The sequence below is a fragment of the Mytilus edulis genome, chromosome 6 (genome assembly GCF_963676685.1).
Source record: "Mytilus edulis chromosome 6, xbMytEdul2.2, whole genome shotgun sequence".
NCBI classification, from domain to species: Eukaryota; Metazoa; Mollusca; class Bivalvia; order Mytilida; family Mytilidae; genus Mytilus; species Mytilus edulis.
In genome coordinates, this window is record NC_092349.1 from 64,391,044 (window position 1) to 64,410,536 (window position 19,493).

The 19,493-nt window shown below is 32.8% G+C and overlaps 1 protein-coding gene across 2 annotated transcripts; it reads right to left on the minus strand.

The window, feature by feature from the left end:
• Positions 1-6,381: 6,381 nt before the first annotated feature.
• On the minus strand, positions 6,382-18,505 carry LOC139528108 (T-cell-specific guanine nucleotide triphosphate-binding protein 2-like). 2 transcript variants are annotated; one of them, XM_071323937.1, is made up of 3 exons: positions 18,414-18,505; positions 15,902-15,951; positions 6,383-8,848 (listed from the first exon to the last, which is right to left on the minus strand). In XM_071323937.1, exon 3 carries the CDS (start codon positions 8,823-8,825, stop codon positions 7,617-7,619), a length of 1,209 nt encoding a protein of 402 aa, XP_071180038.1. In that variant the 5' UTR covers positions 8,826-8,848; positions 15,902-15,951; positions 18,414-18,505; the 3' UTR covers positions 6,383-7,616. The 2 variants fall into 2 exon arrangements, with proteins under 2 accessions (XP_071180039.1, XP_071180038.1); XM_071323938.1 differs by lacking the exon at positions 15,902-15,951 and having other exon boundaries at positions 6,382-8,848; positions 18,414-18,491.
• Between the last annotated feature and the right edge of the window lie 988 nt (positions 18,506-19,493).

Here is a 19,493-nt window from a genome sequence, read left to right on the forward strand (position 1 = left end):
CGGCAGGAGGTCTCCAAACTATTACAGAAGAATCTGGATGTATGGACCAACACAGTACTGAGAGGCTCAAGACAAGAACACCTTTAGAAGCAGAGGGTCAACAATTCTTACAGGAGAGATTTGTAAGTAGATGTAAGTAGATGTCATGAAGATATCCGGGCTAGGCCATTAATGAATGCACACAGTCACATGGACGAAAAAGGAAACGACAGACAAAGAACAAGACAACACAATGGACAATTAACTGACATGCGAGCTCCAGACTTCAATTAAACTGACTGAAAGATTATGATTTCATCATATGAACATCAGGCACAATCCTTCCCGTTAGGGGTTTATTAAAGGTTTTGTAAGCTTTTGAGGTGAATACTGACATGTTTGGGCTTTGTAAAGAATATTACCATAAAAGATTGGATGTGAAATACCTGAACGTATAAGATGTCTGCATGTTGAGTTATATTTACGAAATATTTCCTTATACCAATGATAAAATTTAGTAAATGTTTTGACTAGTTTGTGATATCGAAAACCCTGGTGCAATAATTTTTTCAGTAATACATAAATTTCTCTCGCTAAGATCTAACACGTTGTTACATACACGAGCGAATCGTACAAGTTGAGATATATAAACACCATAAGATGGTGACAAGGGAACGCCACCATCTAAAAATGGATAATTAACGATAGGAAATGAAAAATCATCTCTTTTTTCATAAATTTTTGTATTAAGCTTCCCGTTAATGATATAGATATTAAGATCGAGGAAAGGGCAGTGGTCATTGTTAGTATTAGCGTTATTTTAAGTAAGTTCAACAGGATAAATTTCTTTAGTATACATACTGAAATCGTCATTATTGAGAGCCAATATATCATCCAAATATCTAAAATAAAATTGAGAATGGAAATGGGGAATGTGTCAAAGAGACAACTACCCGACCAAATAAAAAGCAACAGCAGAGGGTCACCAACAGGTCTTCAATGTAGCGAGAAATTCCCGCACCCGGAGGCGTCTTTCAGCTGGCCCCTAAACAAATATATACTAGTCCAGTGATAATGAACGCCATACTAATTTCCACATTGTACACAAGAAACTAAAATTAAAATAATACAAGACTAACAAAGGCCAGAGGCTCCTGACTTGGGACAGGCGCAAAAATGCGGCAGGGTTAAACATGTTTGTGAGATCTCAACCCTCCCCCTATACCTCTAACCAATGTAGAAAAGTAAACGCATAACAATACGCACATTAAAATTCAGTTCAAGAGAAGTCCGAGTCTGATGTCAGAAGATGTAACCAAAGAAAATAAACAAAATGACAATAATACATAAATAACAACAGACTACTAGCAGTTAACTGACATGCCAGCTCCAGACTTCAATTAAACTGACTAAAAGATTATGATTTCATCATATGAACATCAGGCACAATCCTTCCCGTTAGGGGTGTAGTATCATACCATCATAACATATATGAGAAGAACATAACCCGTGTCGTGTCATGCCAACAACTGTTTTTAGAATAAATGTGTTTAGTTCCGATGCAAAGACCTTATTAGTGACTCAATATTAACGCCAAAATATGCAATCTTTAATGACTTGAAAAGTATTGTTAAATTTTTGTATCAAATGTTGTTTCGATGGGTCTTTGCTAATTTTAGTCATAAATTGTAACTCATAACAATACAAAAACAGGTCCGCAATTAGTGGTGCACAGTTAGTCCCCATTAGCAATAAAATGTTACATGGTCATACACGATACGTGCATCATGTTTCATGTCGTCTAGATATCCATTAACAAATTTAAATGCGAGTTCAGTAAGGCATCTTTATAAAAATAAAATATTTGAGCCAAACTTGGACTTACATTAGATACTGTTGCAGCAAACTGTTGTCCTACGATGATCTCAATTTCGTTCAAACTCAGTTTATCAATCAAGATATCTTTGCATTTAAGTTTACTGTTATCAAAGCTTTGAAAGGATTTTATTGCTTTTGGAGTCCGAACTCATTGATATAGTACATTATTTCATTCACTACAATGTTCTTGATCAATTCAAAGTCTACACAAGGTACATGTCTTTCATACATTGGAATAACCCTAACAGTGATATCAATACGATGCTTCGTCAATAATTTGTGTATCTCCTCGATGACTGCGTGCGACATAGAAACAAACGGCAAAGCAACAGCTTTACATTTTCCCGTGTTAATTGATGACACGATTTTAAGAATATGATTGTTTAGTTTATCCATTTCACCAACTGAAGTTTTCTTGCCAGAAATAAGGAAAATATCGACACAATCACTGAGTTCGTTCTGTTCAGCCATTACAGACTTTATTTTCTGTCGAATCCGAGTTAAGGTTCCTCTTGTGTTTTTTTCCATTTCAATCCAAGTTTGATATCTATGTCTATTTTCATCCTTACCAAAGAAAATTGTTTTGACAAGTTTGACAATTGTCTTATTATCCATATATCGTCTTCTTGCAATACGGTATCAAATAAAATGAAAAAATAATTGTAACTACTTAAGCTCATATTTTCAATATATTTTGCCTTTGAAAATTGTGTTGTGCCAAAACCTGGTAGGTCAGCAAACACAATTTTCCCATCTTCTGGATGGTAATAAAATGTTGGAGATTGTGTTGTATTTCCTCTTCCTACAATGGCAGCTCCTTCTTCACCTTCTTTCAAACCACAGATAGAATTAATGAATGTTGACTTCCCTACACATGTCATGCCTATTATTCCATATTTAACAGACTAATTTTTCAATTTACTGAACTTCACATCAAGATATCTCTGAAGTGCAGCCATACCCTCTGATTTTGTTAATTCATAAATTTTCTGTACTTCGGGATCATCCGACACAAATGTCGATTCTCGTTGTCCCATTTTACATTAAACGTTTAAACTAAGGCGACAATTTTTGACCGCTACACAAATCTCTTAAGTCTATTAAGAAGAGGCAATCAAATTAAATCTGTAATATAATTAATATTCTTTATCAATACGTAAGAAAAGTTTTCTAATCATATACTTTCTGCTTCTTTTAAAGTTTTGTTGATCGATAAACTTTAACATTAGTATTATGGCCAGAATATCTTCATGAAGAAAATAATTGTTTGTGTATAATTCAACTGCAATAAAAGAGAGGAGCAATCCCGAAGAGATATTCAAACTTATAAGGCGAAGGAAAACTGAGAAATACATGGTCCCCCCAACACTATGATACAAAATTAGGGTATGATCTCAAGAGCTCTAACTCGGTTATTAGATCATGCTCTAAATATGGCACACATCGTGTTTCTTCTGTTAAATAGTTGATATGTCATATCAAGGAATACAAAGTTAAATAATAAAAAAAATACTGCACTCCGAGGAAAATTCAAAACGTCAATTATCAAATGGCAAAATAAAAAGCCCAAACACATCAAACGAACGGATAACAATAAGGCATCACGCATTAGCGTATTGGTTAATGACTATTTAACCCTAAGGCATCACAGAAATCTTAAACAACTCAACGATAATGTAAATTTTCTAAACCTGAAACTTGACCGAACGTGAAATATTGAAACAGAACTGAAACTAGTTTTTTTTTAATGAAAAGAATAGACTAGAATATTACGGATAAAGACAACAATACAAACATTGAATAATTAAAAAGCAAAAAAGAATATCACTTAAAAATTAAAAACCAATTCTTAAGAGAACAATTGAAGGTCTTCCCACCTCGATAATAAGAAAGAAATTAAAAAACTATGTTAGAAAATGTCACTCTGTGTTAATGTTATGTGGTAAATCAAACTGATATAAAAAAAATAAGATTAATAGGTTTATGCAGAAGACTTAATTGTTTTATAATGAGCCAGAAAGAATTTTTAGCAAAGGTCAAAATCTAGAACGTCAAATTGACCTTTGACCTTGACCTCAATATTGAGGTCATAGGTCAGTAATCTCAAATCTAAAGACCCAAGGTCAATCATTTGTATGGTTGTGGAGAAATACTGATTTCAAATACATAAGGGGAAAAACTCCTATAAGGGTTAACCAAAACTCTTCGACTTAAATAAGTTAAAAATGCGCCTTATTGTAAACAGTTATTTGGCAAACACATCATATTATTTACTGTCACAGTTTCTTTGGAATAACGATAACAAGCAAAATTCAAAATTTATTTCATGACCTTGACTTTTGACCTTGACCTCAATTTCCTTTAAATGGACCAAGGACTTCATATCAAAAGACTGTAGGCCTCTACGACTTATAACGTATGAATTTATCCAACAAATCGCCTATCTTAAATTTTCAAAGGGAAATAACTCCCATAAGATGTCTTCTGATCACTCAAGTCAAAATAAACCAAATCGTTCTTAAGACTAGACAAACAATTTGGTGAAAACAGATTGCTAACATCTTTTACGGTTTTAGAGATATAGCCATAACAAGAAAAAGGGGACACGGGGAGATAACTCCTATAAGAATAAGTGTTTGGTCACACAGGGTGAGTTTTGAAACCCCTATTACTGTACAACATCATTGGCCAAAAATACATTCGATATGTTGTAAGACAAAAAAAGCATCTCAGACGGCAGAAGAAAAAAAAAATAATCAGAAGAAAAACAAAAGGTCTTTACACGAAAAGTGGAAAGACCTAATAACAAGATCAATACGAACTTAAAAAAAAACTAGGGATGATAAAAAAAATAACCACGAGTGTAACAACCGTGTTTGAACTTACATGATATAACTATTCATATGATACCTTGGAAAAAATAGTTTACTGAATTTGTTTAATTCTGACATTATTTTTCCTAAAGACCAGAATTCGTAAGCTAAACTTATAGTTATTAATTTCATTTTTATTTCGATTTCAATTGATCGGAAACCGTATTTCGCTCTCTCCTCATTTTGATTTAATCATAAGTAATAAATAAGAGTGGTGCGTTGAATGAGTTTTGATAATATGTCTATACCTATATTTAAAATGAAAAAGAGATATATACATTCAATCAAAAGTTCTAATAATATAACTTTTGATTTTAAAGTATATGAAACCTCAAATAAAAAAAAAAATGATGCATATGTTTTTATAACTAAATGGATAGCTTTCATTATAAAACTGATGTACATATACCTTCTTTCTAAATATAATTCTTTAATTTGTCCACATTTAGAAGAAGTTTACTGTTTTTTTTAATTGGTTGCTTCCATGAAGCAATTTGCCGACATATTTTACGTATTCAAGTGACCTTAGCGTGATCCTTCTCCTAAAAATCCGGTGATCGCAATACGCATGAATTTGTCATTATATTAAATTATTATCTGATTGTACATGTTATACACGTGCTCAATATCTATGCTCTTTGTTGATTGTTTACTATAAATTGAAAATCGGTAAACTACGGCTTCAAAACACGAAAATTAATTATCTGCCATATTCCCAAGCCATAACAGACAAAGAGAAAAAAAATGACGATTATGCGATTTGTTTTTGCGTAACAAAAGATTGTGCACAGAAGACTGATTTTATAATATATACATGCATTAGTTCAAGAATTGGATAAATATTATTGTTCGTTAGTCACTCGTTTCATATGACTTTAATGTTTTGTGAAATGAAAACATTTGTTAAACGTTAATATGTACTTGCTTACCTGTGTTTTAAAGTCTATCAAACAGTAATTGACATCTTCGCTAGTCAAGGTTTACGATCCACTCCCGTAAGAGAATGAGAGTGGATCGTAACCCTTAGCTAGAGAAGATGTGAACGGGAGTGGATCGTAACCCTTGGTTAGCGAAGATGAGTAATTGATAACGGAATTTTTATCATGTTTATGTAATCCGATTGACCTTTTTGGTTGTCTACTTAAATTCATCTTATCTTATACAGTCCTCGCAGTCTGTGTCACAGGTACTTATTACATTCTTTGACGGAACATAATTCATCAAATACAATTGATGACATACATGTGATTGTTACTTGTATCATCCTCATCAGAAGTGTACGCATTTCAGGTGAGATTTTGTAAAAACTACGTTGATATCAAGGACGAAATATTCGTGGATAAGTTTGTATCCCTACTGACCAATATTAAAACTAATTATACACATACTTCTGTTTCCACATCCATCCAGGAGAAAGATCTGCTTTTTTTTTCCTCGGACACTTTAACAAATGTACTTTAAAATAAACACTTTTCTGAATAAAAAGCAAATTGATAAGTCTGTTTCATGAAGAGATTGATATATTGGTGGTATGATCACGGAATACATAGTCAAGACTGAGATTTTATCGTACTTTATTATTTCAGGACAGATTATTGGACAATTTTATATCAATTTTATTTATAATTCGGTACTGATAATGCAATCATGTTTGAAAGTCAATGCACAAGACAAATCATACCATATTAAACTGAATACACCATGCTATAGAAAATACAGTTTGAAAATCATTAATACATTAAAGGATTCTTACGAATCAGTGTAAAGAGCTAGTTTTTTTTTGGTTTTTTTTTAAATCTGCAGTTACCTATTACATTCTAAATGTTTTTGGAACAATACTAAAATGCGTAAAATAGTATCATACTGGCTTAAAACATAAAATTGAGAAAGGAAAAGCGACATCAACCCGACCATAGAGCAGACAGTTCAAGAAAAGTCCGAGTCCGATGTCAGAAGATGTAACAAAAGAAAATAAATAAAATGACAATAATACATAAATAACAACAGACTACTAGCAGTTAACTGACATGCCAGCTCCAGACCTCAATTAAACTGATTGAAAGATTATGTCTTCATCATATGAATATTAGGCACAATCCCTCCCGTTAGGGGTTTAGTATCATACTATCATAAAATATATGAGAAGAACATAACTTAATATTAAGTGCAGTATTGCGGAGCATGTATGGAACGGATATGAACTCTGCGCCGGAGATTGCCAAAATGCCACATGACCCTACGTTTTTATTGTTGCAAAAGATAGGGCTACATTTATACTTTCATGAATAATATATGAAAGATTTTAATTTATAAAGGTAAATCAGGTATAAATTTAATTCAAGAGATAGATTTTCATTAAAGTCAATGGGAGATTTTTTTACTGAATTTACCACAACAGATGATGGGAATGAAGGTATACATAGGTCACAGTTCGGTTCAGAGAATATATTTCTATTGGAATTTATTATGATTAGCAATACTTGTATTTATAATCAGTATATGAAAACCAAGATAACATAATCTTAGGTCCTAACAAATTGATAAAAATAGCAAGAAACTGACAGTAACAGGACAGCTCAATTGCAGTCATCTCCGTGCGGAATCGATATTTGAATTTGAACAAATCAAAATTTATGTAAAAGTATTAGTGCATACATGATTGTAATAAAATTGATATTATAAATAGTTTGTGATCTGTCCGGTTAACTTCCTTATTAAATTTTCATCCATCGACATTCACGATCATTTACATAGTTAGAAAAAGAAGTAGATATATTTATAAAATTTAACATGATTTTTTTCATTTATGGAATTAACACATCATGTTAGAAGTTCGCATTGTACGGTCAAGCGTTTATCATACAAATTGCTTTATGCAATATTTAGTTATTCAATTTTGCGGTGAATATGTTCATACACGATAATTGCATCATGTCGGAAGTTGTCTAAAACGCTGTTCAGAAATCTGTACACGAGCTCAGCATTTGCCACAGAAGAAAGAAAGGAGCCAAGGATCGGCATAAGAATATCACCTGCACTTGTTAAAACCACTAGACCAACGGTTGTAACAAGTTTTCCATACTGTTGGCTAAAAATTGAAAACATATCTGTTTTAGTTATCTTTGTAGATAACACACCTTTGCATTTCAGCTGACCGTAATCAAAGTCTTTTAAGGATGCCAATTCCTTTTCATCGAGACCGAACACTTTGACGTAGTGCTTTATTTCATTCAGAAGAATCTCGATGTTAATTACAATGTCTAAACCAGGCACTGGTATTGCTGCTATCATTGACGTCCAAGCAGTTACAGCGACAACACGTTTTCTCAGAGATTTGTACTTTTCCTCGATCATAATCTTCGACATTGAACCGAAAGAATAGACAACTGCTTGACATTTGTCAACGTTGATAGACGACAGGCTTTTTTTAATATGTTTGTCTAGTTTATCCATTTCACCAATTGAACGTTTCTTGCCCGAGATGAAAAAGATGTCAACGTCGTCCTGAAGTTCTTTCTGTTTATCCATTTCAGACTTTATTTCCTCCCGTAGTCGCGTTAAGACTTCATCTTGTGTTTCATTACGTTTCAATCCATCTTTGACATCTTTGTCTATTTTCGATCTTACCAAAGAAAATGGTTTCTTTAATTTCTGTAATTGATTAACTATCCACATATCGTCTTCCTGCAATGCGGTTCCAAAGAAAACGAAAAAATAATCGCATTCACTTGTGCTCATATCTTCAATATAACTCGCCTTCGGAAACTGTGTTGTGCCTACACCTGGAAGGTCAGCAAATAAAATTTTATTATTATCTGGATGATAGTAAATAGTTGGACCTTTTGTTGTATTTCCTCGTCCTACCTGGGCAAATCCAATATCACCTTCTTTCAAATTACGAATAGAATTTATGAACGTCGACTTTCCTACACTTGTCATCCCAATAATTCCAAACTTGACCGACTCCGTTTTCCATTTATTTAATGTTTTATCTAGATATTTCTGAACAGCAGCAGGACCCTCGGATTTTGCTAGTTCATGAATTTTTAGTATTTCGGGATTATCTGACAGAAATGACGATTGATTTTGTCCCATTCTTTCCTGAAGTAAGTCAACCTCTGAAATATATATACCTGTATGTTATTTAATATTAACATGATTAATAAAAAATAGTTTGATGCGTTTTGTTTTTATGAAAGTTGATATATTTGTAAAATAAGCCATTAGTCTGATATAGAGGAAACGCGCATCTTGTGTATCAAATAACAGGGCTTCAAATAAAGGTGAGAGCATGATTTTTGTTGGATATTAATTGTAAAATATGACAACTGAACTTATTGTTTGGATTTTATTTTGATTTACAAATATGCAGGTTATTGAACATGTTTCAATTATAGATAGGTAAGACTTTATCTTTAAGTTTTTATAAATAAGTGAATTAAGGTTTCGTTCTTAAAGTACACTAAATTACAGCTACATTTAATCGTCTCTTTTAATCGTTGGAGTTATCTTTGAAAATCCTCATGCTTTTCAATTAAAACTCTTGTGTTTTTGGATTGCAACATAATTGTTATTTAAGTCAGAAGATGCAGTATGAGTGCCATTGAGACAACTCTCCATCCAAATCACAAGGCATAAAAAGTTAACAATTATAGGTAAAAAAAACGGTCTTCAACATGGAGCCTTGGCTCACATTGACCAGCAAGCTACAATTGGCCCAAAAATAACTACTGTAAAAGAATTCAATCAGGACAACCAAAGATCTAATCTATATAAAAAATGAGAAACACACCAATAAAATACAACCGTTTGTTTCACAATTGAGTTGTGAATAATTTTGATATGATATTTTTGAAACATCAATTATACTTTTTCATAATAACCACACAATTTGAAGACAAATTGCATAACATATACAAAGAACTAATAATAAAGACACAAATTAGCGCATCTTGTTTATGTTATGAATTATACAAATAAAACAAAAGTACGATAAGACTCAGAAAAAAATACTGTCTCTCATTTTTTTAGGTAGTAATGGGTTTATATTTTCATTTACCCGAATCTCTGATAGTTTTCTATATTTTGTTATTTATAACACGTTAGCATTGTTTTCTTTTTATAATGTATAATGTGTTCATCCGAGGTCGCCCACTGTAAAAGTATTAGAAGTTTTTCTACCAAAAGATCAAAAAAACTTATGAGCTTTATTTTGAACAGAACTAATTTCACCAAACGATCTAGTGCCCCAAATTACACTTCAGTACATTAATACAGGCTCTACGATTGATTTGTACAATTTTGTATAAGCCCTATATGACAAACCAACGGATACGATAAAACGTCAAAAAATTGGTATTGTTTGTAAAAACACTGGACTTGCTCAACAAGCCAAATGTAAACGTATTTATAAGAATCGGTAATTGTTAAATCGTAAATACATCATGTAAAAAGCCATTCAACATTCAAGGCTGTAAATACGGTTTGGTAAGTCATTTTTATATGTAGAGGATAACATAGGCGAGATAATACATTCCTGTTTAACTCCAGATATGCCACATCAGACCGCGGTGTAAACATTATTCACTCGAACCATGCACTGATCATCTCCATATAATGATTTGAATGCTTTAAAATTGTCCATGAATACTCATAACTTGAAGATTGTACCAAAGTAGATCCCGCCTTACAGTATCAAATGCTTTTTTCTTATCCACGAAAACGTATGCGATTTCAGACCGACTTTTCTATCATTTAGAATTGAATATAATGCAAAAAAGTGTTCTTCACTAATATACAAATGCTGGCAACTATCATTTAACCTTTCACTTCCTGATACCTATCAACTGTTTTAATCAGTTTCAAATACAATAGACACTGACTAAATAGGGTGGGACTATTTTATTTCCATGGAAATGTATCCAAAAATTATACAACTTCATACCAAATATCATTGACCTACATAAGTGGTTTATCATAAACTGACATAATCGCTTACTGAAATATGTAAATAATTATCAAAAGTACCAGGATTAATATTTAATACGCCAGACGCACGTTTCGTCTACATAAGGCTCATCAGTGACGCTCAGTTAAAAAAAGTTATAAAGCCAAACAAGTACAAAGATGAAGAGCATTTAAGACTCAAAATTCCAAAAAGTTGTGCCAAATACGGCTAAAGTCATCTATTCCTGGGATAAGAAAATCCAAATTTTTTCGAAAAATTTCAAAAGTTTTGTAACAGAAAATTTATTAAAATTACCATATCATTGATATTAGTGTCAACACCAAAGTGCTGACTACTGGGCTGGTGATATCCTCGGGGACGAAACGTCCACCAGCATTTGGCAGTAACCCATCTATGCAAAGCATTCAATTTGAAAGATCATGACTGAGAGCACAGTGCCAAATCAAATCGACGAAATGACGAAACTATATATCAAGTATCACAAAAACAGGTATAAACTTATATACCCCGAAAGCCTAAGCATTGTTTGTACAATAAGTGTCATCCGCCTTGTTGCTTTCATCATACTCTGTAATTTAAAAACTGATTTAGTACGGACAAAATCAAGATTTAGACAAGAAAAACATATCCGTAATCATTTTTGACACAGACATAACTATGATAATAATAAGATGCAGCTTTTTAGTTGGGTGTGTGTTGCTCAGCTTTTAGCTGTTGAGTGTTGCCAGTTTATTTTCGACTTGTGAGTTTAGATGTTCCTTTAGTATCATTCGCCTCCTTTTTAAGAGATTAAATTTATAAACCAGCGTCACCTCAAATAAGCTCATCAATAAGCACCCTTTATCAAATGGCGTAATGTATTCAACAAAGGCCGTCAAAATATTTTACAGCTTGTGAACTCTTTAATAAAGGCAAATAAACATAACAGCATAAAAAATAAATATTATCGAATTGTACAACTTAAAATATGATATTGTTTTATTTCTGAGGCTATGCTGCTGGTTCCCTTAGAAAATACATTAATTATAAGGACGTTACGTCCCCGAGGGTTTCACGAACCCAGTAGTCAACATTTCGGTGTTGACATGAATATCAATAATATGGTCATTTTTAAAAATTTCCTGTTTACAAAACTTTGAATTTTTCGAAAAACTAAGGATTTTCTTATCCAAGTCATAGATTACCTTAGCCGTATTAGGCACAACATTTTGGAATTTTGGATACTCAAGGCTCTTCAACTTTGTACTTGTTTAGCTTTATAAATATTTTGATATGAGCGTCACTGATGAGTCTTATGTAGACGAAACTAGCGTCTGGCGTACTAAATTATAATCCTGGTACCTTTGATAACTATATACAACTATTTCAAATATTTTCTGTTACAAAAAACAACATCGCACAGCTCGGATGAATTTTTCAACAGTCAAAATATATATCTTATAAGGTAAAATGAATCGGTCAATTGCATCTTCGAATTTTAAGAGCTATTAATTTTTTTTCCAACTTAAGATAGCTGTTCTATTGATTTGGCTCTCTGTAACATGGACTTTGCTAAAAGAACATATAACTTTTGTTACCGTAAAATTCTCTAAATTTTGTCACAAAAATTTTGCAGTCACCTCAATGTTTCACGTTTGCACATTTATTAAAACAAGTTAAATGACAGAAGTGTCCTTAAGTGAAGTAGGTAAAACTGAAGATATAAGTCAGAGCATTATATTGAACAGATATCAACAGACTCGCTGTAAGGACCGACCTAGTCGGAGTGAAAACCTTGCATAACAACTCTAAAAGCAGATCGCTACATCCGCGCATTTTTACCCACGGAATCGGACCTGTGCCGAAACAGACACTGCAGTTGAGATAGTAGGATTGAGAACAATCAGCTTAAAAACAGTTTGAAATCGACTGTCACACCATGGAATTAGACCAAGGATGTCGTATTTTTTACCCGTTTTGAAGCCGTTACAAAGAGAAAATTAAGTTTGATGGTGCAACGGAATGAGTGCTGGACATTCTGCATCTGGTGCAGAAGAAGTGGACAGCTTCGATGGAGGAAGTGGCATGATGTTGACGGATTTCTCTATTGACTGTTTAACGGTATAAGATCATATTCCGGATAGTATAACGGCTCAAAGGGTTAGAGACGATATTCTCTAACCTCAACTAATACATGTTATTGACCGACTTTAATATATTCCAACAAGACAATTTTATGCCTCAATCAGCTCGTTTCACAATAGACATGCTTTTAGCAGGATACAACAAATGTGTTACCTTGTACTTCCAAATCACCGGACTAAAAAACTATTGAAAATCTATGTGACCAAATAGATAATCGTATGCGCAGCATCAACCCCCTCCTCAGACCTTTGGTCATCTTCGACAAATGTTTCAACAGGAATGGCGAACAACCCCAAACAACAACATTTGAACATTTATAACATCCATGCTGAGGAGATTTATAGCAGTTTTAGCAGCGAGAAGTGGTCATTCACTTCTGCCAGAGAAGCTGTATCAGCACAATCAAGTTGATCAGCCAAAAACGAAATTTACATGATAAAAAAACATTTATCAAAAAGCTTAGACCAATCTAGCATGAATATGACTGAATAGCTCATCATGTGTAAGCAATAACTGCTGTGTTCAGATTTTTGTACATAATTGATAACACACTATCTCGGCTATCACATGTACATTTATACGTAAGGATTACAATCAATTATCATCTATGACCTTATCTGCACTCACACACATCCACGGTTTTTGATAGAAATTTTAATAATCAGTCACGTACACGCAAATCAATTAAGGGTAAACATCAATTGATTAATTAAAAGAGGTATCTTATAAAATCTTGTTGTGAGTATACTGATAATTTGAATTTTCATAATTTACAGATGAAAATTACCAAATTCATAATATATGTTATAGATTCAAACGCTGAGTAAATCAATGCCTCGTACAACCATGTTTTCATTTCTGAAACATGACCATCACTCTGATGATACCGTATGTTGTCTGGTACTGAAGTTGTAATACTGATAAAGGCTGGGAGAAAATTTATGGGACAAAAACTTCCACTAAATATTGACGGTTATATTAAATAAGAAAAAATCCACATTCAGATAAAAATTGAAGAAATAGAAAACAACAAACAGTAATGAATAATAAAATTGAGAAAGGAAATGGGGAATGTGTCAAAGCGACAACAACCCGACCATAGAGCAGACAACAGCCGAAGGCCACCAATGGGTCTTCAATGTAGCGAGAAACTCCCGCACCCGTAGGCGTCCTTCAGCTGGCCCCTTAAAAAAGATGTATACTAGTTCAGTGATAACGAACGTCATACTAAACCCCGAATTATACACAAGAAACTAAAATTAAAATCATACAAGACTAACAAAGGCTAGATGCTCCCGACTTGGGACAGGCGCAATTTGCAGGGGGGGATGGGGTGGGGGGGGGATGGTAAACATGTTTATGTGATCTCAAACCTCCCCCTATACCTCTAGCCTATGTAGAAAAGTAAACGCAATACGCACATTAAAATTCAATTCAAGAGAAGTCCGAGTCCGACGTCAGAAAATGTAACAAAAGAAATCAAATAAAATGACAATAATGCATAAATAACAACAGACTTCTAGCAGTTAACTGACATGCCAGCTTCAGACCTCAATTAGATTGATTGAAAGATCATGTCTTCATCATATGAATATCAGGCACAATCCCTCCCGTTAGGGGTTTATCATACTTTATCGTCCTTCCCTACGCCTATATCACCCTGCTCTGTCGCTCAGTAATTCTCGTATCAAGACTTCAAAACGAGACCAGGCATTATCAGCGACGTCACAATGTGAGAGGAGAAGTTATCAGCGACGTCACAATGTGAGAGGAGAAGTTATCAGCGACGTCACAATGTGAGAGGAGAAGTTATCAGCGACGTCACAATGCGAGAGGAGACGTTATCAAGCTTGCTTTCGTCAAGCGTAAAACTGTCTTGAGGAGAGGGAAAAAGACCATTAATAGAACGATAAACAGATAATCGGAGTTTATACGTATAGATATCGTAAAATATCAGCCGCTCGACACAATGTGAAACTTTTTAGCTCGTTCGCTACGCTCACTCGCCAAAAAGGTTCACATTGTGGCTCGCGTCTGATATTTTACGATATCAATGAGTAGAAAACCCGATAATCTATACATATGTAATTAGTTACATGTATATTGTTTCTAATAACTACAAATGCTATTTATAGAATATGTTAAAGGTTGACAAAATGGTTTAACAACAGAAGAGTGATAAAATGATATGATAACTCATCAAAGATACCAGGATATTAATTTGTTTTGCCAGAACTGCTTTTAATCGGCTCATCAGTGGTGTCCTTTAAAAAACCAGTTTGAAGTAAAAAGCAAGTCAGCCATTCAAACCAACAATTCTAAAAAGTTGTCCCCAGTTCGACTAAGGCAATTTATGATTGGGGTTGAAAAACTTTTGATTACGAACAATTCAACATTTTGCAAATATAAATTGTATAGATAATGGACATATCGGTGATAAGCAAAAAAGTAATACAGTTAATAGATCACAAGTCTCCTACAAATAATCACACAAATATTCTTATATTTTGTGTTTATATTTCACGTGGCGACATTGCATGGACTGGTTCATATATAAAATAGAATAAGTTAAATAAGTGGTCGTAAAAAAAACAAATCTCGTTTCTTTTTAAGTCTTAACTTCTAAACTTATTATATAATATATAATTTTTTCGAAAATTTATATTATCAATCAATTAAATAGATGTTGTCTTTTCATTTCCTAAATGACATAAAAAAAAATGCTTTGCCTCCATCTGTTTAAGACTTATAATCGAAATTTTGTTCATCACATATAATATTCACTTTAATATCATAATCATTTATTGTTTGATTATAAAATTATTGAGAAGAAAGGCTTACAAACTGTTTCCGATGAAAAATTATTGTAACTGTATGAGGTAAATTTAGAAAAAAATCTCCCATTGACTTTAATGCAAAATGTGTGTTGAATCCAATTTAATCCAGATATACCTTTAGAAAATCAGACGAAGCTTCAATATATCATTCATTTAGTTACAAATTTTGACCAATTTTTTGTTCAATAAAAACATAGGGTCAGGCAGCACTTTTGGGCATTTACATTGCCTTGTTTACTTACACTGTAGATTTGCACTGAATTCCTTTACTGACGCCAATTACTTTTTGACCCTGTAGTAAAAATAAATAGTACATTCATCATTAATTTTTCTTAATTTTTGTTATCCTTAGTTTTAATCTTTTTCTCAAAAAATATTTATAACAAACAGTATCTACTACTCAGAAGAGCACAAGACTTCTCTGTTATACAGACAGCTTTCCCCTAAATTGGCGGTCCCTGATGACGTTTATTTATTAACTGAATTAACCAATACATTCAACGCCCTGTTTAATAATCTAGTTCCGGTTTGTAGTAAAAAGAGATAATATATTTTTGTTTTATCAAAACTATAACCACCAAAATCCAAAGATGTCAGATGCAAAAAATAGTAAATAAAATTTGGAAATAATTTATGTAACATGCATTTGTTAATAGCTTAACACATAGACTTATGCAAATTCAGACTGTTAAGAATCTGTTAAAACTAATTTAGAATGTTAAGAATTTGACGCGAAAAACTCAGAATGTAAAGAATATGGTTAGGCAAACAGCATTAGAATACGAATAATTTAGCAATACGAATTCAGAATGTTACGTTGCTATTGAGATTAAAAATTAAAAACAATGGTTAAGAGGTATTCAGAATGAATGTTAAGAGTATGTTGAGAGACAGTCGAGCATTATTCATACAAGCATGATGAAAAGAAAAAAAATTATGAATCAGTCAAAAATATAGTCATTTTAGAATCTGATTAAATTATATTGTATGGTCTCACATTGTATCTGATATAAACAAATATTTAATAACGGACTCTTTGATGATACTATAACAAGCAAGCAACACATTGTAATTGTAAAGACGTGAAATAACCTTGTGAACTGATACCTTTGAAATAGAATAAGTGGTTTTCTTAATTTACCTTCAATAAACGCTCAAACATATTAAAAAAATCTGAAAGAAGGATCGTGTTCATGCAAAGAAAACTTTATAAAGCCAAGTGATCAAAAGAGAAATAAACATAATAATCAAAGGAGTAAGACCCCTTTTTGGCCCCAAAATATAGCAGTTTTACAAAATTGTGACAATGTAATCTTTAAGCTATCTATTGGAAAGTAGAATACTTCTTTTACATAAATATGGGCTGTTTTTTTACCATACGATACACATATATCAGGTACTAGCATCATTAAGTCATGCTAAATTACTGAAATCCTCACAATTTTAGCATTTTAGTTAAATTTAAGACGGTTTCCGTCTTAAATGAAAGTGGCCGCATTCGTGTTCATTCATAATATTGAAATGTAAGTTGTATTTGATGATGATACATAATATGTATAAAGGTTGAGGATGAACACGGATGCGGCCACTTTCATTTTGTACAAAAAACATCTGAAAAGTGACATTTTTTTTGGATATTTGATAGATTTTTAATATTTAAGCTTGAAACGGAGCGTTTTTAATGACTAAAGCAGTTAAAATCTTTCACATAAACTAATCGAATCAATTGAAATAGACACTTAAGTGTTTAAAAATTGTCTAAAATATTTCGTTAGTTGAATTTGAAATTTGAGGCCAAAATCGGCCCTTACCGGACCTACTCCTTTTTCTAAGATAGACCTTGCCTTAGGGGATAACAAAGCACTTTATGTTCATATGGAGCTTTTAGCTAAAATGGCTGCATTTTCACCTCAAAATTTACTATGAGTACAGACAAACCTGTTTATCTGGAAAAGTTCTGAAGCAAAGCATGCCCTCGATAAAGAAATTTCAAATATAGTTAATGCTTTAAAAAAATCTTTAACAGGGATTTGCAGCACTTTTTATAATTCCTCCAGAAGGTGCCAAAATAAAGTTTGGAAAGAGTTTTGAGAACTTCCTCTCAGGTAATTATTGAAGTGAGCTGTATTGATTGACATGGACAATAGATAGCTAAAAATAATGGGTGCGTTAAACTGTGTACTTGAGTGGACCATATTAAGTGAAACTCTACTGTTAATTTTATCACCACCTGCACGGGCGAAAAAAGTGCAATGCAAAATCCAGTTGAGTTTTCAATTTTCGAAATCAGACAATGCATTTGAATTTTATTTATCTAGGTCATGTTATGCTTCAATATTTTCCCAGATGCACAGGTTTGTCTATACTTGGAGAAATTTCTGAGATGAAAATACAGCCATTTTTAAGCAAAGGGTCCACATGAACCTTAAAAAATGGCAAACCTAATATTTCATGATACTATCTTCCAGAATTACAAGAATGTCTTAGCTGGTACATGGATATCTTACTATTGTGTTACTTCTTATCTATACATCTGATTCTTCTGTCAATTACGTATTCTCCACATGTAGATAAAGGCAATTGTAATTATAATAAAATTTAAAAAAACATATATGAATTCATATATAAATTGAGTAAAGAAAGATAGAAAATTTAACCATATGAGTAAACTCCTTTTAGTTTATACAAACGTTACGTTTACTCTAACTTTATTCTTCATCAATCTGTTACTAGATATAATGTGTATTTGCTTACCTTGTCACGACGATTTTGAAATGGGACGGAGAACACTGTAATATATATGTACCTACTAGACATTTGCGGAAACTAGTTGTATACCTAGGATTACACTTTAGACCTACGATTACAGGTGACAAAAACAAGGGGTCTTCTCAAAATTCAAAAACAAACCAACAATACAGATACAATAGCAAATGGTGTCTTCTATAAAAAAAAAAAGAAAAAAGATGTAAGCAACAAGTTAAAATTATATGTGTTCGAAACGCTTTTTTGGATTGAACATCAGGACCGCACAAAGCCGACTATTTGAAGACACTTGGATTTATAAGGATCGAAGGTGTAGATAGATGTTTGATATATATATTATCAGCAGGAGCAATAGACTTTCCCCGCGAAACAGGGTAATTTTAATACAACAATGGTTGGGCATACATGTACGATAACCAGTAAAAATATTGTTCAGAGGATACTCTACAAACTGTTTCATTTGAAAAAAATAGCAATGTTGATGTCTTTTTTGTTATGATTACAACTTTGTATCCGCAAGTGTTGCCTTACCGACTTATATTGATTGTGATTTTTTTTAACAATGTTTTCTCGCCTGCTACACTTTTGCATTTTTTATTCCTAACAATCAATTGCATAGATTTGCGTATTAACCTTGTGTTGAAACGAAAAACGTCGCAAACAGAGATCACGGGCTGTTCCGGGGGTTCGGGAACACACCTTTTCTTGCCGATCAATTCTTTTGAATAGAGACATGTGGTATATAATTATATCGAACGGCAAGTGAAATTTTATGAAGAACAAATACATGTAGCTCAAAAACACCCGTCCTCTGTATTTCTTCATTCCCTTTAAAACAAAACAAAAGAGAGAAAGTATGTCTAAAGAAAGTATGTCTAAGCATAAACATGCTAACATGCTCCATGGTTGATTGCACCTTTCCAAAGGCAAAGTATGGCTGACCTTTTTCTGCAATTGTCCTAATCTAGCTACTGCAACGACAATTGCGATATTTTCAATTTGTTTGTCTCATTTTAAAATTATTTTTAAAATAATGTTAGTTCACTCTGTAATACTTTGTACAATTAC

Coding starts and splice junctions, on each gene's coding strand:
- LOC139528108 (XM_071323938.1), bottom strand. CDS start 8,825: ATGGGACAAAATCAATCGTCATTTCTGTCAGATAATCCCGAAATACTA.